General features: G+C 36.5%; 1 protein-coding gene across 6 annotated transcripts in view; it reads right to left on the minus strand.

Annotated features, from left to right (window-relative positions):
- ANO10 (anoctamin 10) overlaps window positions 1-13,919 on the minus strand; it is a 113,402-nt gene that overhangs the window by 78,266 nt on the left and 21,217 nt on the right. The window contains exon 12 of one of the 6 annotated variants that reach the window (XM_042816958.1): window positions 11,527-11,774. The exons of 4 other annotated variants lie outside the window; for them this stretch is intronic. In XM_042816958.1, coding sequence (XP_042672892.1) covers window positions 11,772-11,774 — 3 coding nt within the window. In that variant the 3' untranslated portion in view covers window positions 11,527-11,771. Of the gene's footprint in view, window positions 1-11,526; window positions 11,775-12,234; window positions 12,631-13,919 lie in introns of those variants that run through there. One more of the 6 variants, XM_042816957.1, reaches the window with a different exon arrangement.

Below are 13,919 nucleotides of genomic sequence, written 5' to 3' on the forward strand. Positions count from 1 at the left end.
GTATCTGCAGCTAATGTTCTAAAATAAACCCATTTTACCAAACAATACAGCAGTTCATCAGGAAACAAAACCATCGTGGATGGACAAGGCAAATCAGTACCTTCATTTACAATTCATGACCCCCTTAAGCAGGAAAACCAATTATCAGATAAAAATAGGTCATTAATAGGATTTCACTGAGAACCAACAAAAAACAAAAACAAACAACAACTGAACAACCAAATAACAGAAGAAAAGGATGGCAAGTATATAAAATTAGGAAGTTAGAAATTTAGAATTGGTTGCCAATGAACTCTGGTAGGCAGCATGAGGCAATAACCGGAACAAAGAAGCAAGAGAAAAGGAAAATTCTTTAAGCAATGTACCATTCTCCTCATATCTCAGTTATAAGAGAAATCTTAAAAAGAATTCCCAGCATTTATGGTACTCAGCATTAAAAAGGCCTCTCCTGTGCAAAATAAAGGCAGTTTTCTGCTGCATCTGCATATACAGGATAGAATATAAACTGAAACCTACATTCAAGTACGCACCAACAGAGACTAAAAGCAGAGATTAGGTTTCTAGAAGTCAGTGGATCGATGTTTAGGTTGTTAAGGGAACGTCTGGAACTATGGATCTGGGGGTGGGTCTGGATGCAATTTTAATTTGGGAACATACACTCAGAACTGGCTAATAGAAACATCCGTGTGCGTCACAACTTAACTCTCAAAGTCTTGCTAAACTGCATGTTCACTGGGAGACATGAATCAGCAACAGTAAGCTAGTTCTAGATAAAACTTTACAACTTACAGCAAAAACCTCAGCATTTCCATTTACAGTATTTTTCCTCATTTTGTTATGAATGCTTAAACTGTAAGTAGTAAAACTTGGAAAACTGCTACATTATGGAATTAATTTACATGTGTAAATAACAGTATGCTTCTTGAGAAATTTAGAAAATTAACAGAGGTCTTAAAAATGACGGCAAATTATTAACCAATATGCTAATTTGTTCTAGTAATTCCAAATAGGTCCAGATCAAAGCCTGTCTTTCTTTCTCCAACTTTCAGCAGTACATTTATGTCCCAGATACTCCTTATGAAAAGCTCCAAGTATTGAAATGACTCACACATACATTAAACCTTGAACTTTTGTATGTGTTTTTTTTTTAATAAATTATTTCTCCCGAACTACTAAGGTTGAGAACATGACAAACTTTGTCTCTCACCAATTCACAGGAGCAAGGAGTATTAACTCTGCATACAGTAGCGTCAGTAAATGGTGCAGGAATGAAAAACCTGGTAAACAGAACGTGATTCCTCTTTTTGAGGCAGTATTTTTGCAGACCAAAGTTGCTTTGGATTCTTACCCAGCTGTTCTACATTTTCTCCTACAAATCATTACAGCAATACGCTGCCACTTTTCTTCTCACAAACAAGAAGATGAGAGCAACCCGCCTCACATATCAAATCAGCCTCACAAATAATGGAGACCAAAACTGTGGGATGTGAGGCAGCATCAGGACAGAAATATCTGACATTTTACACCTCTTCACAGATGCAATCAGTCCAATGACCATCTCAGAATGCTGCAAGTCCCTAAAACATATGAGCATATGAACTACCCAAATCCAACTCATCAGTACCCAGACTGTCATATATATATTGATGATTCTTTATATAAGGAATATCTTTTCAGTTCCTTCTGGAAAGATGGGAGACTGGCCCTTCTGAATCACTTTTTGTTTATTTCATAGCTATTTTGGAGTGATTTGAGGAAGAATGCATATGTTCTAATATGTTGTGAGCAGTTAGGGTCAAAACATTTTCCCCTCTCATCTTTTCAATTGAAATGCTCAGAAACAGTTTACATTCCTCTACTCGGTATTTACGACTGTCTCTTCCGCTCTGAAACAGAACCACAGCCATTGTGATAAACATACTGAGAGGTTATCTAGCTACAGCAGCTTTTCTTAAAATCCTGCACCATCCTCTGCCAAAGTGCAACCATGTAATCTTCACTGAAGGCTTATTTTGGCCCTGCTTTATAGTTTCACTGAAGTCACGGCCATTTCATCCTAATGTCATTAGTCATTTATTTCTATTTTCTCACCATTCAATCTGGCTTTAAAGATACTACATTTCAACAGACAATTTTGTTGGACATTAAAATTTCACTTTTTGCTGAGATAAAAGAAAGAATTTTAAAGAATATTGTTCTTTGTTTTCTTCTTACAAATTTCAGTCACTTAAACCAAATTTTAACCACGCTGCCTAGTCCTGCAGCCTGCATTCATGTGCCTTCTCCCCTCCCTCTTAAAATTCTACCACGCCTTCCTCCAAGCAGATTAGGCTGTATCTGAGTACTGATGTGGATGAATTGGTAGCACATTCACTACATGTTAGACTTGAAATTAGTCAGTGTATCCCTTTTATGTCAATTCGGCTACGTTCCCAATCTACAGCATTGATGAAGTATTGCATACAGTGAACGTACTGTCATTTTATCCAGAATGTTAGCGCCAAGCAAAAATGTCAGGGATGAAAAAACTGCTGCTCTTTGTGCCACATTGTGTTCAGAGTATTTTTACTTCCAAGTAACGCAGAACCAAACACCTATTTAAAGCAGGAAAATTAAAAATCAGTATTTGCATCACAGCAATTTGACTGCTTTGAGAATTCTTATTCTCAAAATATATTTAAAACATACAGATCTCACCAAGCTAAGAGAAGCAGTACCACCAACAATAAAGCAGAATCTGAATGAGCCAGTTTTGCAGCTCCACAGACAATTCTGCAGCTGCCACAGCAACCAGCAGAGGAGCCAGCCAAGAGACCAGACAAGCAGCCAAAGAAGAGGTCAAGGCTTGGGAACCAGAACTTGGCATGGGGGTCTTACAGCTGTCAGAGATGCTCAGTGAGAGAAGTCACTGTTCTCTACACTTCTTGCAAGTAAATGGGGAAAAGAAACAACAAAACACCACCAACAAATCTACAGCCATTAAAAGCCAAGACAGTGCTGAAAGGAGATACATGCCACCATTTGTTTTGTCACAGCATTGCGATAGCAAGACACTGTGCCAAATGGCAGGAGTATTACATGCACAGAAATACAATTCTGTAGTGGTACAGACTGCTAGATCTCCAAACAGATGGCTTCCTCCGAAAAAGAAATATCAATGAACAAAATGGAAATAAAAATTTGATGACTATTCTTTTTCTTTTTTTCCTGTGATTTTCAGTGGGAGTAACGAGAAAAGTTGTTTTGCTTTTTAAAAAGTGATATTTTTTTTTCTTCTTACACCAAACTTTCCTTTAGATTCCCCAGTGCATAACTACACCAGCAAGAACTTTGGTATATAACCAATAAAATATACACAAATTATTTTTAAACTCTATCTACAGAGAACCGAGAAAACGTGAAGCCGTGTTTTCTACATTATTCCATACCGGTTAACCGCAGGCTCAAGATGTGGAATGACATCTGCACATTTTGAGACTCACTAAACAAAATTTGCAGGACCTCTACACAAAAGAACAGATTCAGACCAACTTTTTGCAAAAGTTAAAGTTAAAAGCATATGCATGTGAAACCCCAAGCTAGTAGCAGCTTTCAAGAAAGCTGTCTCTACAGATTCTGTGCTGACAAGCCAAGTAACTGCCAAATAATGTTTAAAAACAAAAGAAAGGCTCCTAGAAAGTGCCAAAAGAAATGCTATATGCTGCCTTTATGATTCAGGCTCTATGAACAGAAAAAAGAAGATATTTGCACTGAGATTCTCACAGGCCCTGCGAATGATGCACATTCCATATTAAGCAGATTCCCAAGCAAGTATCTTGCTTGCCAGCACAGATTGTAAAGATGAATAAAAGTTCATCTGTGATCAAAACCAAAAAAAAAAAAAAAAAAGAAAAGAAAAAGAAGAAACAATAATAACGCAACCGATGTCAAAAATGCATGGCTATGTTAAAGAGGTTCTTTAAATACAGTTCAAATAAACGATGAAACTCTTTGAAAACAGATTTGGCTAAAGACTTTTTTCCTTCAGTTCTGTCTTACTCTATAATCAGCATCTATGTCTAGCTGAAGATTAAGATATAATATTTCATTTTCTGAATCTAGAAGCAGCAATATCAAATTCCTAGTTCAGAACATTCTTATCTCCATAGCCTGTTATCTATTTCTTCGATGTCACACTTCTATACGCCTTCTCTGTTTTCCTAGGATCACGGGGATCTGCAGAAAGCTGTACCAATGCAAGCTTCTCAAGAACACTTTTCACTGTTATACAAAGAAGACCTCTAGTGGTTGAATAAACTACCACTACTACTACCGTATTTAGAATTTCTAGTCACCTCTTCTCCAAGATAAAATCTTATTGTCATAGTCCCTCTCAACTAGAGTTCAGCCACTAAAGGCATACCTGCAGAGCCCTCTGGAAAGTTATCCATTCAAGGCAATAAACTTATTTTATCCCAAGCCTGAGCGCATGGCTTAGTTGTTAAGTCCAGGGATAGAAACATAACCAACAAAGAATAGGAAAAGAATAGGACTGTCAGCAAAGGTACAAAAGTAATTTCACATCTTCCACATCACAGAATACTACAGATTTTAAGAATATTTTAGGCATATGCACAGATAACGAACTCCATCACTCTGGCATTTAATCCTAACCCTCTGACTACCAAAATCATTCCAAAAGTGAATGTTCATTTTCTTCTCATTCTAAGCCATTGGGTTTTCTTGCTCTTCCTTATGTATACTTACTTACTCCAGTTTTAAACTCTAGACAGTGACTTGAAAACAGAAACACCACCAACTCTGGCCTGTGTTTGTGGCAGTGATTTACATTTGGATTGGTAAAATGCTGCCTAGGCATCAGAAATTTGATCTCAAATAGCAAATACACTTCAAATATCAGACCTGAAACTGTCAAACACTCTTAAATATGTCGCCACAGAACAGTAGTATACTATAAAATATCTGAACTTTAGATTAGCAAATATGGGTAAAATCCTCCGATTCACATACTTGCCTTCTTCCTTTAATGCAGCAATCCAGCAAATTGCTGTTCTGCCAACAATGGTCCAAAGGAATTGTACACGCAAAAAGAAATTTTTAAAATTGCTTTTAAAATTGATAGCTCATCACAATTTCTTTTCATAGTTCAGTCATTCTGAATTGGTACACATTTGCACATACACAGCAGTTCTAATGAAATAGAGTATCTCGTGTTTGGCCACATTTAGAGATTTTGCTTTATTTTTAATGACTCAACAGCTCACTGACAGCACCTTGGTGCTTTTGCAATCTCATATGCTGCTAGAATGAAGGAGACAATGCTGAAAAAGTTAACTTGCCACCCTTCACAAAACACTCCTTAACTAAGAAAACACCTCCAATCTTCCTGTTTTGAGCAGAGGTCACCACAGGAAACTGTGGCTCACCCTCAGTCTATCAAGTAGAATATAAAATGAACACTTCTTCAGAAATGCCAACAAAATTCTGGCAACACAAGAACCAAGTAATTAGCTGTCTAGCCTACATAAACATTCTGTGTAATTTCTACCTTTCATGCACACATTTTAACACAGACTTGTCTTGATATAACACTAATTGTTCACCATAGAGAAAACACAGTTTTCTGATGAAAAATAGAGTGTACAGGAGCAGAATTAGAATGTTGTACACTTGAGTCCCATCTTGACAGAGACGACCTGGGCCTGAGGCAGAAACCCAAACACTGGGTAGTCCTCTCAGACTCTTCACAGTGTCAACACTGATTTTCCAGATGTAGCTACAATTCTGCAATGTGAAGCACATTACAAAGGTACATATGACAAAGGATACTTTTAGATATAGATGGTAATAGGCACAAGGAATTTAAAAGATACATTCATATTAAATCTTGACTTTATGACAAAAATAATCTAATCTATCACTGCATGTTGCATATTATATATGCATGAGAACATGGCTGCACGAGCAAAACTGCATTAATGTTACCATACCACAGCAAAATCTCTAGACAATGTTCTAATGAAAAATGACAGGTCAGGAGGCTTCTTTTGTTTGAAAGAGAGGTAGGAAAGTTGTAAGTCTTCTACCAAACTTCAAAAAAAAAAAAACCAAACCAACAACACAATGCAACTTTTTACGTATTAGCCACAATTACTTTGTGGGATCAAAAGAAGTATCTGTATCACTTTATAGCTTCTAAGATGATGCACCTATCTCTTATTGCATCACTGCAGCCCAGACATTTTCAGAGGCAAGCTGAGCAATGGTACAGCTGCAGTTCTTAATACAATGTGACACTGCAAAGGAAGATGCAATCTCTTTTCCTTTTTCTTCAGCATTTGTATTAGAAAGGCAATTCTAGTAAATAGCTTCCCTGGCTGACATTTGAGAAATGTGTCATACAGTTGTATGTACTTTGGCACTTCAGAACACGTTTTACAACATACAGCTTTTGACTCACTGCTGTACTCGTTTTATTATTTTCATTATTATTTTATTTAAACTGAGTAACTCAGAGATTAATCTATGACCACAAAGGGGGCAGAGAAAAGCAGCCTGCCATTAATGTTACTCACTCCACCTCCAGAAACAGGGCCAGAAGGAGGGAGGGGAGTAGATTTGCAGATAGAATGGTACAAAGCTCAACTGACAGCACATTCAGTACTTGTAATTTCAACTACACCAATAAAAAGACCACGCAGCGGTCAGAGAAATGCAGTCACTGCTATCTAGGAAATCAGCAGTTACATTTTGTGCTATGTGGGGTTTCAAGCTATGCATTTAAGCCAAACCCAAAGTCATAAAAAGGCAGACCCACTTGTACTTTATGACATACCCAACCTTAGGAAGACCAATTAATGAATTCATTAACATAATGATACCAGTGCCACTTTTCAATCTGCAATCCTCGCGAGGAGGAATAGGGCCACATACCATTTTTACTACTTGATGTACTTTTGACTCTGTAAGAACAGTTTGCAAACAGAACTTGAAAGTAATTTTAGTCTCTTGCAATAACAGAGAGAAATCAAAGCACTTACAGAAACACTTTATAAGCTGTGTACTGGATTCTTTCCTCATATGTAAGGAATGTTAATCCTCAAATCTTCTCTATAAACACATTGTAGTATGTTTTATAGGAATAACAAGAATATAATAGGTATTTTAGTCACTTAGTTACTTCAGGTACTTTAGTTACCCAAATGAGTTACTTAAATTGGCATGAAAACCACTGGAAAGACATCATTGTTTCTCTATTTCTCTTGCTTGCCCCCTGTAGCTTCTACAATCTCATAGGAAACAAAGCAGAACTGCCAAATGCAACCAGTGTTATATTAAACTAATACCTCAACTTTTCCAATTTACTGTCCTTCAGGATGCATTAATGCTTTATCTGTTACCAACTACTTCTGGTACAGACAACTTTTATTAGAAAATGAAGCTTTTAAGAAGCTAGAAAAACAAGAAAATATTTGAGATCAGTAACTTCATAATATATAATTGTAAAAAATTAAACATTTATTTGAATGACCTTTATTCCCTTTTCACCTAATCTTGCAACACACAAAATAATTCGCAACGGTTATGAACTTCCGATCAAAAAACTGAGATGCAGATAAGCTCAAGTACTGCAAACAGTGTAAGATAACACTTCAGGTTGAATAATAGACACCCTCATGTTTGATATTGGTTTATCTGTAATCCCCATAACACACCCACAGTCATACACACTCACTTTATATCTTACGACAAATCCTCTGGCTAAAACTAACCTTGATCAAACATGCAATGGTTATGAATTCTCAGCAGCTTCTAACTGAATCTCCTTTGTAGGAATTCAGCCGATTATAGGCACACATTAGCAGTCTCTCATGACATCAAAAGCACCATTCACAGCACTGGCATAGAAAGCAGCAGCATACCAGGCTCCTTGCACACTGCCACAGTTAACGAAAAATCCCTCTGAAATTTTACACATCACACCACTACCTTCTGATCAGAAGAGTGACATTCTGGATTGACACTTCCTTCCAGCATAAGATAAAGACTCAGTGCAAAAATAAAGTAATTAAACCCCACTTCTTCTGACATTTACCTTACACCATGACTCATGAGCAACTTCAGTCTGCATTCAATAGAACATTTGCATAGAGAATATTTTTAAAAGTCTGTATACAGCAGCTTCTCAACCCAGTGCTGCATTGTCTTACAGAAATTAAGTTCCAGAATCAGTTTTCAGTTAACCCTGTCAGGTGGTTCTCAGCACTTAAGAGAAACCCAGTAAACAACAGACCAACCATAACAAAACCAACCTACCCAACGAAAGAGATTTAATTTTATTTCTTTTTAACACAACTACAGTTTAAAAAAGCAAATGATGCTTTTGAACTACTTTTGAGGTGTGGGGAAAAACACAGCAACTGATTTAGCACATTTTTAATAAGAGACTGGAAGAGATGGGATAACTCCTGCTGCATTTTTTCAATGAATGACTAATTACATTTACTGTACTGAGCAGCTGTGTAACAAAGCCAATAAAACTAATACTAAAGTAGCTCTTAACACTCTGCTAGTCGTTATTGTAGAAAATAATGCATAAAAGCAAATTATTCCATAAGTTTCTAGATGGAAAATATACAAGCCAAAGTATCACATCATTGAAGACTCTCTGAAGAGAGATGTCTGTATCTAACAGACAATACAGAGGCTCCAACACAAGGATGACTGGATTTCTCCTGCCATCTGGAGACATTTCTATTCAGTTTCTGTTCTCTATTTCTTCTGCAATTACAGCTGCAAAACCTGCATTTTCTACCTTGGGATTCCTCTACCTGCTCTGAGTCCTTCATTTTTACTCTCAGTAATCTTGAAGATACAAATGATAAATGGGATTTATCCTCAAATGGTACACAGAGCTTCTTTTATTTCTTTCTTTATTTTAAACTAAGAGCCTCCTTAGACAAAAGAGTTGCACAAAACTTTGGAAATGGGAAGAGCATCACAATTCCTAGAAAGGGAAGGCTTGTAACAAAAATAATACCTAAAAAATTCTGTTGCAAACTGCATCACAGATGTATGGGAATACAGCTTTTAGATCCTATAGCTGTAAGTATTCTCCAGCAGATGCCTCTACCCAGGCTTTTTCTGACAGTTACGAGTATCACATTTGCAAAAAGTCATTTAAATAGTTTAACTGAATCAATTAATACATCATTTACAAAACAATTCAGTTTCATGAAATACTAAGCCAACCTCTGGGATAGCTGTAAAGCCAAGTGGCTCTGAATGTTCATACTCCATTTTGTCATTAAGTAATTCATAAACAATCAAGTGGAAAGTAAACAATGAATATTAATAGGTATTAACTTTTTTGTTTGACAGTCCCAACTGCAAGCCAGGAAGCCATACATCCCCACCAGGCTTGAGCTGAAAAAAACATTTACACATGAAAGGAAACTTCTTTGTGGGCAATATTAATTTAAGCGGGTTTTAAAGAGATGTGAATGTCTGATTCTTAGGACCTCTTTAAAATGTCATCGTCTCCAAAGATCTGTTCTCTATTCATACTGCCTTTTGAAGTTGCCTTATTTTGGCAACTGTACACAATCCCAGGAGGAAAGGAAAAATATATTCCTACTCAGTCTTCTCCTGTTAGTTTTCCAGGTTGATGCCTCTGAAGCACTGTTAGCATAATGAAGGAATACGCTCTTTCTGGATGACTTCCCAAAGTATGTTCTTCAGTCAGCCTTTCTATAATAGGTATGGCTTAAAATTACAGTATGAACTACCAAATGATGTTAAATTCATGAGGAAGCACAATTCCAGAAGACACACTTATGCCTGCTGAAATTAGAGAAGGAATCCCCACACGTGTTAAAATGTTGCTGTGATCCTTCTGGAAATTTCATGTCTTTTAGCTGAGTAGCACCTCATACCCTTTGCAGCCCCCTGTTGGTGCTCCCACCTGGCTGACAGCAAGAGAAGAGGATTCTTGTTTTGCTACTGTTGCCTCTCCTAAGAGGTGTTCTTAGAGTACATCCTATGGCACTGATTTCTCAACCTCTACCATCACGTCACACCGGCAGCATCTAATTTAGAATTACAAGACCTTACATGGAAAAAAAACTGGAGAAAAAAAAAAAAAAAAGAGCAGAGAAAAGCTAGAAAAATCCAAGGTAGAACCTACACACATGGCAATGACTTATAAAGGTAGGATATATTAACAGTCCTTGTCTAAATTAACTGGCTTTTAACTATAAAATAATTCAAGTTCCTTTGAAAAAAAGGATACGCCATTGTATAAATGCACTGCACGCTTCCATACCAGGTCTGGCCACATCATCTTCAGTCATGAGAAAACCTTAAGAAGGTTCACACCATAAATCAACAAAGTGTGGGAACTAATTCTGAGGAAACACGCCTACATACTTAGCTGTACGAATACAACCTTCCTTTGTCCTCTGTTGCAATTTGGCCTAGATAAATCAATGATCCGACCCAGCTTTGCTATTTTCTGCACATACTGCATGAGCAATCTTTTGGAAAAAAATCAGTTTTTTCTTAAAAAAAAAAAAAATAAAAAAAATTAAAATTAAAATAAATAAATAAATAAATAAAAAATACACATTTCAAAAAGCAACTGGACCTTTAAGAATAAATAGATGTTAATATGCATTTTCAGTTCTATAATACTAGAATGCTAGGAAATATAACCAGCACCTACAAACTCGCATAGGTCTAAGAACTTTATTCATGTTTACTTTCATTTATTTTGCCATTAATTGAAAACAAACAAAAAAAAACCTCCAATGCAACAACAACAAAAGCTACACAAGATGGCAATAAAAAGAACTGTGATAAAGTTTGATTTTGGAACTAAAACATTTTGTACATGTACAGCCTGCAAAACTGTCATTTTTTTTTTACCTCATTGATATGGTTGCAGGAATTTGGTTCAGCAGTAGGCATTTTATAGAATTTTAAATAGACAAATCTATAAATCTTTCTTCCTTGAGAAGTTGAACCTTTCACTGAGGTGAAAAAAAATCTGAGAAGCAATCTGTTCCCCTCTTAATAGAATATTAACATATCTAAAATATCTGACATCTTCAATTTCAAACTAAACCTACAATTCCAACAACCTCTTGAAAAGTACAATTTATAGAAAGCACACCAAAATCTGAGTTTATTTTTAGTCTTCAAATGTTGTCAAGTAAGCTGAAGGATCAGTACACTTCATTTTTATACTGCAGAAACCTTCAGAAACTCCCAGCTGTTGTTTTTAACCAATGCTACTCTGCATCTTCCAGTAACTTTCCACATGGTTTCAGCTTGAAATTTAAACATCAAAAAGCTATTTTTATGGCTCAGAATTGCAAATCTATGAATAAATCGATTTGCAGTGGCTTACCTGCAAGTCTAATATAAAATACAAAAATCAAATGAGCATTTTGTAAACTATTAAAAATGAAAGCACATTTTCTTTTTTTAAAGAATACTTTTAGATTTGATTTCCTATGCACACTAAGATGTTTGCTGCTGAGGAATTCTCAGATGGAAACAATACGTTAATTGAAATCACCAGTGGCTTGGATTAACCTTTTTTAGCATGCAGAATTAGTAACAACACAGAATTATTTTGCATATGTACATGTCAATAAACCAAATAATTTAATAATTCATATAAAGTGCATTTTTCCATTAGTCTTCCTACATCTTCCTATTTTCATCACAATAGCAGGCACAGATGGGTGCTGGTTAGAATACCTGTGTTACTAGAACAAAACGTTGGATGAGTACACTTACTAAGTACTTTCCTAAAAGAGATCTGTAAAGCTATCAGTAAGGTTTATATCTTATAATTAAACATTTCAGAAAAAGAACCACATATTTAGCTTTCCAATCAATATTTATTCATCAGGGATAATCATTCTTTCTACAGTTAACTTCTTTACATCAAATCAAACTGTCAGTCAGAAATTAATTTAACCCACACATCAAATACTTATCAGTAAAGAGAACTGGTATTTGTACCTGAACTGACAAACTACTCAGGCTGCAAATGAAGTAGCAGTATTCCAACTTGACATTACAAATGAAACACCCTCAAGCAGCATACACATATGCATGCAAATATGCATTACCAGTCTGAAAAGGCTATGCTGCCACAGGAAAGCGGAAGCAGATGGATAAGCAAATATCTGAAGACTATTGCTGAAAAGTTTCAGCAGTAAGAAAGCTAAATGTTGTCCATACGTCTTCAAAATTGATCATTAATTTTCTCTAATTAAAGAGCGAATGCACTGAGGACAAAGAAAGAACACCCACTGCAACTGACAGCAAGTTCCAAGGAGATGAGCACAAACAAAGCCACTGAAAATCCAGAGGAAGCCAAGAGGAGGGCCACCAAGCTTACAGGGCTGAAGAACCCAACACATGAAGGATGAAGGAACTGGCTTTGCTAAACTTAGAAAAGAGCAGGCTTTGGGTGGGAGGGAGGATCTAACTACAGTCTTCCCCTACACCTATCAGGTAGTTTTAGAGAAGGCAGAGCTGCTCTCTTCACAAGGGTGTGCAGTAAAAACACAAGAAGCCATGGGCCACAAGCTGCTTCAGAGGGTTTTTGTTTTGCTATAAGAAAAAAACATTTTCCATAAGAACAATCAAATATTGGAAGAAGTTTCCCAGATAAGTACGGACTTTCCCTCACAGGCAATATTCAAGTTTTAGCTTAGTTACCTTATCTAGGTTCCTGCTTTCATCAGAACCTTGCACCAAACAACCCTCAGAGGTACCTTCCAATACAGATCACTACACGATTCCCTCTGTGACACTACAGCTCCCATATTTTAAACTAGAATCTGTCACAAACATAGAAATGATTTAGAAAAAAAAAAAGCACAGCTGTTTTGCTTGACCACTGCACTGTTACAATTCCACTCATGTCAACAGATAACAGATCTGTACACACACCAGTGCGGCACATTCCTCTCCACTTCTCTTCCTACTTCCTTACTATACGAAGTTGGCCATTTTACACAGCTGCTGAATCCCAACCTCCTGAAGCCCCCACAAAAAGAAGCTATTTGCTTCACATGTCTGGAAGGCTCCAACACAGAACCATGTCACAACCTGCCATAATGCTATTCACATAATTTATTTCTAAAAAAATATGTCATGCAGTGCAGTTTCTTAAAAGCAATAAATAAACAAATAGCTTTTTAAAAATCAGCTTTCACAAAATCACAGGGGTTGGAAGGGAGCTAAAGAGGCCATCAAGTCCAACTCCCTGCAAAGGCAGGTACCCTGCAGTAAGCCATACAGGTAGGCATCCAGACAGGTCTTGAATATCTCCACAGAAGGAGACTCTACAAAACCAAATCCCTATGGCCCAAACATTTATTAAGCCATGTTTGCTACAAATGCCCTAGCCCTATCCTTACACTACGGTACTCATTTTTATCTATACCAGAAGTAATTATATTCTTCCTAAAATCGTATTTGTAAACTATAAGGTCAGATTTTATATTACAGCTATCAAAATAGCCCTCTGTTACTCTTAAGCATTTCCAAACTCATCCACAAATGCCTCTGTGTGATCCAAACTCATGTGTGATGTGGAACATCCCAATTGCTTTCACTTCCATATAAAAGTTTACCATTCGAGGGCTGGATACAAAATGAGTGACTATGGGAGTTTAGGATAAATTGGTATAAATATTTTACAGACACTGTTTCCAAACACTCCTATTGGTGGATCATTTAAAACAAAAACAAAAAACAACCACTGTATCACTAAGTGTTGGACATGTAACTGATTTCTGGAACTCAGCTTTCAGAGTAGGCCTGAAAGCAGTTTCGTTAGCATTCTTCTTTCTATTTCAGACTCATAAATTTTAAGTAGTTAGCAAGAAGAAAGC

The sequence above is a fragment of the Centrocercus urophasianus genome, unplaced genomic scaffold (genome assembly GCF_019232065.1).
Source record: "Centrocercus urophasianus isolate 14NV4802_14NV808 unplaced genomic scaffold, USGS_Curo_1.0 seq_16, whole genome shotgun sequence".
Taxonomy (NCBI): domain Eukaryota; kingdom Metazoa; phylum Chordata; class Aves; order Galliformes; family Phasianidae; genus Centrocercus; species Centrocercus urophasianus.